At 42.1% G+C, this 9,923-nt stretch overlaps 1 protein-coding gene across 2 annotated transcripts in view; it reads right to left on the bottom strand.

Annotated features, from left to right (window-relative positions):
• Nucleotides 1-1,268: 1,268 nt before the first annotated feature.
• ZNF644 (zinc finger protein 644) overlaps nucleotides 1,269-9,923 on the bottom strand; it is a 62,856-nt gene continuing 54,201 nt past the window's right edge. For both annotated transcript variants that reach the window (XM_018560303.1, XM_018560304.1), the window contains 2 exons: nucleotides 5,157-5,259; nucleotides 1,269-1,946 (listed from right to left, as the gene is read on the bottom strand). In XM_018560303.1, the coding sequence (XP_018415805.1) occupies nucleotides 1,754-1,946; nucleotides 5,157-5,259 (296 nt within the window). In that variant the 3' untranslated portion in view covers nucleotides 1,269-1,753. The remainder of the gene's footprint in view (nucleotides 1,947-5,156; nucleotides 5,260-9,923) is intronic.

Below are 9,923 nucleotides of genomic sequence, written 5' to 3'. Positions count from 1 at the left end.
ATATTTTGAGTTATCATCAAAGTAATAGATGAGATAAAATCCTTAAATGGGGACAAGTTTTATAAAGATTTCCTTTTGATTCCTGTTGCATCTCTAGGACAGGAAGTGAAGGGAGACCTTCTTAGATGGAAACAGACAGCAAAAAAATAACTTGATGGGGAGGTTTATGCCTACCCTGCTCTATCAAAAACAAATAGCTTTGGCTGGACAGACACTTTAAAAAAGGCACAAGGCTATATGCATACAAAGCTCACAATATTTTTCACATGAAAGTGGTCTGTTAATTTGCCAGTTTCTAACATTCAAATATCTTATTTCATTACTCCATATTTTGCAGATGGAATTGTTTGTAACGCCAACATACACTTTTTAATTTTTTTTATTTACACATTAATGCAGGGCGAACGATTGTCCAAAGATTATTGCAGTTGTGTGTGTGTTTGCAAGCTTAATAAACATTATGCACGTTTACTGAAACTTGAAATAAAAAAGAAAAAGCCTAAGGATGTTAGCCAAGTAATCCAAAAATAGTTGGTCATTAAGAAATACCCTTTATCCAAGCAGCTCCACTTCTATTTGGCAGGTAGATTTTGTCATAGCAACAAAAGCAAATATGCCACTAAAATGAAAACACAAATGAATAAGGCTGTCAGTGAAGTATAATGTACAATTTTTACTGCAAAACTGAAAAATATGAAAGCTTAAATCCAAGAATGACTTGTTACCCACCAAGGCATTAGAATGACAAAATTCCATCCTCACAACACATTTATTTCAATAGTTCTGTAAGTAGGCCCTTAGCACGAGCATAGTGTTACACAATTGTCATACACAATCACATCCAAAAGAGTTCTAAAATTGCAATTGTAAACATTCTCATATGTTGAAATATTAAACGTTTTTGCTAAAATGCTCAAGTGTGGAGCGTAACTGAAAATCTTTAAAAATGGTGTGGTGAAAAATATCTACTAGTACAGAAATGGGGTTTAATAAAATACTAAGTAGACAAAATGGCTAAGAACATTCATTAAAAAGAAAAACAAGTAACATAACAGGTGAAGTTCTTGCAAAGCAAAATAAGCTTGCTCAAAACCTACATAAAAGAAATGTCACGGTAAATACATCTTTGTTGACAAAGTAGGAGGTAGCATGGATGCACCAGTTAGTGAGAAATGCAACTGAAATAGAGTGTATTTTCTTACAACAAATAATTTCCAGTACTATTTACACATTTTTTTCAGAAATAGGTTAAACAATCCACCCTCCACTTTTTAGTACAAAAGCCTTGTGTAATAATAATTAAAAAAAAAAATTCAACACATGTTATCTGTACAGAATAGCACTGATTGCCCTAGTCAAATGAACAGTCTTCAAACTCTGCAGTATATGGTAATACCTAATGCCCTATACAAACCAATAACGTTTCAGGAATTGTCTGATCTTATAGAAAATATATTGTATAAACACACTTAAGATTTTTTTTTTTTATAATTTAAAGCAGATGGTTTTCCATGGTCATTTAGAATTTGATACCGGGTTTAAACTATTTGAAAAGGCTTAAATTCAAGGGTGATGTTTAGCTTAGTACATGATGTAAGAAGAGTGTAGACTGTTAGGTCTGTGATAGTTCAGTTTAAGGTTGCGGCACATCAGTATCTCTTTGTCCTTGGTACTATAAACAATTGTAGAAAAGAAAAGAAAAAAGTCCTAATATACATCCGTGGTAACTGCAATGTCCTGTATAATTGTTTTTTTATGTTGCAGCTTCAGCCATTAATAAAGGGACATTTATTTCAGTGATTGAAGGGGGTTTCTTTAGTAGCGGTTCCACTTCAACCATTCCAGCTCCAGTCCGTGGAAGGTTTGCATTGACAATGTGACGTTGCAAATGCTTTATCCAATCTTCTTGGACAGACAGAGGTCCACGAAAGACTAGTCCACAGAACCTGTTATAAAGACAATGTCTTTTAATTATGTGGTTGAAATACCAAACCTTTCAAATCAAGTCATACATTTATCACAACTCAAGTCTCAGATAAAATTAAATCAGTAAAAAAATTTAAAATTGAAGTAAAGGATACAAACCAAACTTGTCAATCAGATATCCAAGAAATGTGAGAACCCTCACAACGTTGCATCCCATAACTATAGCTAAATGACCCCTGACACTTGTACAAAACTCAAGGTTACCTACCGTTAAGTCAACTTAACTAAATGGGGTAGGGTGTACGAAAATTACCCCTACAAGGGCAGGCAGGAATAAAGGTATACCATAACCCTAGACTGGTGCAAGTTAACACCAGAAGAGCAAGAGGATGAGTAAATACCCCATCTACTTTACCACCCGGAGGTATCTCAGGAGCCTGACAGGGAATCTTTGCTGGACCTGCCTAACTTTGAACCAGAACACAGTTCTAAGGATCTTCTGACCCATCCTGGTTCAGCAAAGCATCCACACCCATGGATTGAGGGGCAAGAACCTTAGCCATACTGCTAAGGACAGAACTGTGGAAAGGATCTGTTGGAACTTCCTCAAAGGGCTACGGAGTAACCATAGGAGGACATATTTCAAGGCGATCAGATCCCACGGATACCTCTGGACATACTCTCCTCTGCTTGATGCAAAACAACCATCTTAATTTCTTGCTTCAAGTTCATGCTCCCAGGTATAGGAGAGGAAACCAATTGAGTGAACAAGAGAAGGAAAAACTATGTTAGGAGAGTATTCCCTCACCTCCCTACAAGCCTCTAAAGGGGCAGGAGGAAGAATTTTCCCTGACAGTTAAGGATCCAATTACCTAAAGGGAGTAGACTTCCTTTGCGACTATTTGAGCTGGACAGCCACACCCACTGGTGACCAAGTTACCAACATTAGACAACTGTGAGGTCCTATCCAGCCAAAGTAGGGCTCTTCAGATGGGTTATGACTACAAGGGTCCAAAACCATAACCTCTACAGGTAAGATCATCTGAGCGCTCCACAAACGGGAAATCAGGAAAAAGCATTAGGGTGGACATTAGGTCAGGAAATAGGTGCCTTCAACCTACACCGAGTGGTCCTTGTTACGGAAGGGAGCTGTAGGAACCAGTAACGGTCAACCTATGCAGTCATGATGTCCCTTCTGGAGGAGAATGCTGAGGGGTACCAAGTAGCCTGATGGGTTGAACAGTATCCAAAGAAATAGAATGCTCTTAAAGAAAAAAAAAGTGTAAGTCCATGAGGGGTACAACTCCCAAAGCCAACGAGGGAGCTCAGAGTGCAGGGGGACTGTAGATTCTCTGCAGTAGCACCAGAAATAATGAGGAACAGCTGTTCAGAAATGAAGGGTTAACCTTTGGGCTAAAAGGGGTGACCACAGTACCAAAATTCTGGGAAGTAAAACTACCCAAGGGCCTGTCTGGATGGTCAAAGTAGAAATGGGGGAGCAGTGTCATGCTGAAGGCTTATCAAATAGGGTTAGTTGACCTCTGGATTCAAGCCCTATGGGATGAGTGGGAGTTAGGCCCAGAAGTCCTACTAGTACCTGCTGCCGAAGTAAATGGAGAAAAGTGGAATTCCTCTAACCATCTGCAATGAGGCAGAAGCAGACTCTGGCCACCAGCTGCATTGCCAATAAGTGTAAAGAGAAGGTCTTAAGAGACAAGAAGGGAATTTATCAAAATCTGGAGCAGCTGTGCATGGCAACCAATCAGCTTCTCTCTTTCATTTTCAAATCTTAACTGAACAAACTGAAGAGAGAAGCTGATTGGTTGTCATGCACAGCTGCTCAAGATTTTGTCTGCTCCAGTTGTGATAAATTCCCCCCCAAAGTGCCTCAAAGGTTAAGTCAGATAATCCTTGGCGGTATCAACAGTGTCCAAACCTCATAGGAAGAGTGCCCTATGCATTTGTATGGGCATCAGTGCAATGTGGGGGAAAAGTTTAGATGCTTACAACAAGCCATCACAACTAAAGCACAAGGCTCCAGCCATTCTATAAAACAGCGGTCTATCTCAACAGTAGAGGATTCCCTCTCGAAGTCTACCCATTCTGACACAGTTTGGCAGACTTTTGTTACCACAAGCATTGGGTGGAGGGCCAGACCACTCCATGCATACTGGGATTCAAAGGTGGGACTCTAGCTGATGCTCAGTGGATTACCAAAAGTTGAGCACACTCTTAAGTCAAGTGGTCCTCCTGTTAATGTGGGTCACTGGTGTATCTATGGTGGAAATATATGACAGATTTACAAATACTCTTTCAAAAGGGAAAGGTTTTGATACACTCATTAATTACCCTTTAGGATGTTTCCAGTTTGCATAAAGAAATGGGACAAATAGTGCGTGTAGCGGAAAGGTCTTTGAAGCCATAAGAGCTCTAAAAGACCCAAGGGACTGGAACAGCATGCCGATCCTACAGATGCAGAGTAATATGCACTTCATCAATAAGGTATGCAACAACCCCCCTAAAAACTGCTGGAGACTGTGGTGCCTCAAAATCAGACTGTTGGGACTTTGAATATGAGTTAGAGATGTTAATAGGGGCTGCAAGCCTGATCTGATTTAAGGGCTCAGGAGGATGGGATGCTGCTAAGGTACGCTTAAAGCTTCTGCAGGCAGAATGCTCCAGATCTCAAGTTTCAGCCGAGGGTCACTAAACTGAAGCATAATGGGTAGAGAAGGGGGTTATACGAAAGCTGGCTTACAATTTTTTTTTAGTTTGCCTGTGTCCTAAAACTCCTGTTTGCGGCAGTACATGCCAAAAGAAGAAAAATAAATACAGTGCAGTGTTCAAGGAGGGCAACGCAGTGAACACATTAACAACTCTTCCAATGAAAATGCATGAAGCCCCTCCAATCTGCTTTGGTGCAAAAATGCAGCAGTCTTAACGTAATTTGTTTGACACCCCCCACCCCAACCAAGTAACAGCTACAGCTCTTCAATCAGTAGCGAGCATGAGAGACTTGAAGAGCCATAGCTGTGTGTTAGTGAGTGCATCAGACAGGAAGTGAAGGACTCCTGACCTGCATAGGTTGCCAGGTCAATGATTAAATAAAAAAGCAAGGATAAAGACCAGTTAGAAAGGGTAGCTCCAATACTTTTATCAAGACAGAATACCTATATACAATGACCTAGGAGTACAGTACACATCCTTAAGATGTAAAAACACACACACACCTGCATCTCAGAATATAAACTTCATCTGCACTGTGTGGCAAAGGTAGCATTTTCTTCTTGCTTCCAGACCGTGATCTTGACTTTTTTTGCTTGCAGTCCAAAACTAGTACACAAAATGCAAGAATTAGAATAGAGCTAGATCTCCACAACAACAACAAATCTTAGCAAATTGAAAATAATGTAAAGGAATAAACTCTCTGGTGACCTAATTTGTAGCATTCTATCTAGCAGCTTACAATCCTTTTTACCAAACCATACCCATCTTTCTGTATGGCAAATTTGGGTTACATTTTATACAGCCATTATATTATCGAGTATCTGGGTGAGTAGTCGTGCTTGCACAAATGCTCCGATACTTATCCCGATATCGAAACTTCCGGTCAGAGGGCGATTTCCTCTGCCCGGCAGTGCCGCGGGTAAACATGGAGCCAGCTTCTCGGCCAATCAGGAAGCCGGGCCACGGGAAATGACTCACAGCCCGGCTTCCTGATTGGCCGGGAAGCTGGCTCCATGCTGTTTGGCTGGCTCCATGCAGATTAACTGGGAAGCCGATTTCCCGGCCAAACAGCATCGAGCCAGCTTCCCGGCCAATCAGGAAGCCGGGTCGCGGGTAATGACCCGCCTCCCCAGCTTCCCTTTTGGCCGGGAAGTCGGCTCTATGCTGATTGGCTGGAGTGCCAGCTTTCCGGCCAAACAGCATGGAGATGGCTTCCTGGGCAATCCTGAAGCTGGGCAGCAGGTAATGACACGCTGCCCGGGAAGCTGGATCCATGCTACCAGAAGTACCGTTATCAGCAAGTACCGAAATCTAAATAACGGCACTCGATACCGAAAAACCAGTATCTGTGCATTCCTAATAAAGAGCAACAACAAAAAGAAACTATCACCATTTAGATTGTAAGCTCTCAGGGGCAGGGCCCTCCTTACCATCTTGTCTTGAATTGTATTGTGATTGTAATGTCTGCCCTATATTGTAAAGCGCTGCGCAAACTGTTGGCGCTATATAAATCCTGTATAATAATAATAATAATTAACACTGTAGTATCAGATTAACCGAGTTCCCATAAAAACAAAATGTCGGTTATATAATTCATATTTCAATTTTAATTCATGGCAAGGAGACGATCATCCAACTTTAATTTATAAGGTTGAGAAAACAAAATAAAAAATTATTGTAGTTTCACCTTGCAAACAGTATAAGTGAGTGCTAGAAGCAGTAGACAGCTCCACTTCTGTGGTGGCATTAACAGATCATAGGCCAGCCCAGAACAACCTCTTCTACTACCAGCATGCCTCAGTTTTGTAGCAAGCAGTACCAAGAGCATAATCCTAAACGCAGAAGGATGGGACAAATGCCCTTTAATGGACGCCAAGAAAATAATTTTATAGTGAGTAAACAAATCCAATTTTCTTTCTTGTCCATTAAGGAACACAGGAAGTCTACTACCCACGGGAAGTCCAAATACAGTCAAACTGAGTGGTGGCAACACAGTGACAACCGCTAACAGGTCCAACAAAACGAAACCTCTTGACTGCCTACAGCTCAAGAGCAGCCAGAAGGATCAACGTCCACAGTTGGCACTGGTTAGGGCAGCAATCCCCCACCTAGTAGCAACGAAAACAAGACCAGGTGATAACCTAGCATGGGGAACCAATGCCCAAGAGAAAACAAAAACGTATTCACACAATTAGTGAAGAATGTCTCAGAGGGGAGAAGAACCCCAATCTGCAGACCATACACCCATACACTTGGAAGCCGTTTACCTGAGCCAACAAGGAATGGGGTTGGAACTAAAAACAAACGGGGACCATATTAGGCTGTGATGCCCCAGATCTTGATACCCACGCTTCCCTGCACCTATGATCCACCACTGAGGGGGAAAGACCCGAGGGTAGAGCAGGAGGATGCCTGGTGAGTCAACAATGCAGGCAGGATTGGTAACCCACAGCAGTGGTCAGTAGAGATTTGGACTCCCTCAGCACGCCAGTGAAAGGTGCCAAATTAAAGAAAAATGGAGGGACAGTGAATCAACCATGCCACTGGAACCCTACATTTTCCCCACAGAGTGAAGGGGCAGAACTGGGTACCCGATTAGGAATAAACCCTGCCTGGTCGCCCTCAAAGCGGAAGCAAAGCGGTCACTTAAAGAGGACATGCCCCATCCTGCCAGTCTTTAGGGACATGGCTCCATCACAATGGGCCCGTAAAGCACTCTGCAGCGAATACATAAATTGTCAAAGAGAGTGCCCCACACAAGGTGCAGTGGCTTGAGCACATTAAAGGCTAGCCCTATATCTTCCTTCAGGTCCTGGTATGGGCTACGGAGGCTCTGCCAAAGAGAAAACATATCCAGATAGTTTGTTATGTGCCACAGTGGCTGTGAGCAGTATTAGGGAAACTTGCTGGAAGAATCTTCAGTAGAAAAGACAGAAAAAGGATGTAAAGGATTTACAGCAGAGAGAAGGCATCCATCGCCTAAGGAAGGCTAAGTGGGGATATATAGGATTGATTTACAGCTTTAATTTGCCAGTGTCCAATCACCTGAAGATAGTTGTATAACCCTGGTAGTAAGGAATGTAACCGTGTCCTGTGATATACAAACAAGAAATTACAAAAAAATGTTCCCAAATATTGCCAGAAGATAGATTTGACAAACTCTTAATAATAGTATTTAGTAATGCATTTTGAAATGTTCCTGTCATGTTTTAAGGGGCCTAACAGGTATTAATTTCTCCACTTGTCACCTCAGTGAATAGGAATAAGATTGCAGGCCTCCTTAGATCTAACTTAGAGAAGACTACTAATTAGTAAAGAGTACAAATCAGGAAATGTTATCTTGTTGAGGCATCTGTAATCAATGCAAGGATGAAGAGGAAGAACAAAGAAAAATTATGCAACTGCAGGGAAAAGATGAGTGAACGTCTCATTCTTAAGATGTTCCACAATGTATCGTCTTATGGCATGGTTTTCAGGCTCAGACAGAGTGAAGGCACAGCTTCTAGGAGGAGTAGCACTCAAAACAACATCAATTGGACGTAAAGCTGTTGTGGCTTTCTCACAGAAGACATCTGTGTAATCAAAACAGGCAGAGTAGTGGTAATTGCAAAAAGTGGCAAAGGGTTTGCTGCTGCAGGCAGGTATTGAAGCAGGACTGACAAGAGGACTTCTCCAAGTTACTAGCCAATTCGAGGATTGTGACATTTAAGTCAAGGGGTAGGGGGCACATGAGGAGATATAAAAATGTTCTTGATGAAAATAACAAATTTTTTTAGGTTGAGGTCTGGGGTATGTTGGGTGACTGGACTAGAAGACAATGGGGAGTGGTCAATGGCACTGTAATGTTCCAGGCATCTGTTGCCCACGCACAAGTAACTATCACTGCCGGGGTCAACTACCCATAGAGAAACCCCTTGAAGAGCGGGTGCACTGAAAAGGTCTTTGCAGCTGTAGGACCTCTGAAAGACCTGCATCAATAATAGTATATTATAATAGTACAAGTCGAAATGGTCTTCTAATTCTGGAGTAACAGTCAAAGACTGTGACTCATCCAGGATAACCTTGTCAGGAAGAGACTGGGGCTACCAAGATTTAAAAATAGTCACTTCAACCCATGGTTCAGGTGCCTCCAAGGTTGCAGGCATATCAGCTACAGATTCTGCAGTGAAATGTGTGGGAGCACGCTTGGAGACTGTGACCAATAGTTTTCTGGCTGATTCTGACCACAAAGTCTTGCTTGACTGCAGTAGAGACACCAGCTGGCAAAGCAGGGGATTCAGCCTCATCAGGAGGAATAAAAGAGGACTCGGATGATGAGGTAGACCCTATCATAGAGAAACTGGTTTCCAGATGTCGGTACCATTTGGAAGGCACATCCCCTGAACAATTAGGGGCTGGGGTAACCTATTGAAGTAGGACCATCCTGCAATTATGTGTCCCACTAAACTGCCTAGCGACAAGGCAACAAAGTTTAGTGCATGAGGCAATGCCTCAGGCACTCCGGAAACCCGGAAAAGCTGGTAGCCAGCAAGGGTGCGATGGATGGAGGTGACCAAAGTCACTGCAGATGGACAGTAGAAAATGACCAAAGTTCAGAGTTGCAAGTGTCTTTGCAAAGCAGGAATAGCAGCAGGGAGATGTTTCCTTGGCATTGATTGGCAGGAAAGAGCACAAAGCATACCCGACACTTCCCTGAGCAGATTATGTCAGTGCTTAGGCTAGCAATATAATAATTATAAAAATTATATATATGTAGGTTAGATTTTTCCCAATAGAGTTGAAGAAAAGGCATCCATCCTCCTGCAACACACAAAAAAAACAAAAAAAACTGAGGCATGCTGATAGTAGGAGGGGTTCTCCTGGCTTGGCTTACAGTTTGGTTTGCCAGTGTCCAATCATCCTGTGAGTGGCAGTATAGCCAAAAGTTAACAGACTTCATGTGACCCTCAATGGATGATAAAGTATTTATTATTGCAAATCACTTGATGGAAGAAGATTAAACGCATTCTGACAATTTAACATACTGAGCTCTCCTATACTTCTGGGGAGTCATTCAGTCATTGCCATTCCTTACATCACTCCTTTCAGCTACAATTTCAAGGAGAATCCTCACTAGTAATAGATGGGCAGAGCTGTCTTTGGAGGTGTGTGCTTGTTTTGTGGAGAGGTCCTTCCTTGTGGCTAGCAGCCAGGGAAGAACTTTAGTTAAGTTGCCACCAACAGAAGCTGAGGTGCAAGCACCACCAAACGTTATCTTTATCAGAGGATTA

Source organism: Nanorana parkeri, unplaced genomic scaffold (assembly GCF_000935625.1).
Source record: "Nanorana parkeri isolate BGI_ZX_2015 unplaced genomic scaffold, ASM93562v1 scaffold447, whole genome shotgun sequence".
Classification (NCBI taxonomy): Eukaryota; Metazoa; Chordata; class Amphibia; order Anura; family Dicroglossidae; genus Nanorana; species Nanorana parkeri.
The sequence above is the reverse complement of the archived record's forward strand: the minus strand, read 5'-3'. Positions and strand labels throughout refer to the sequence as shown.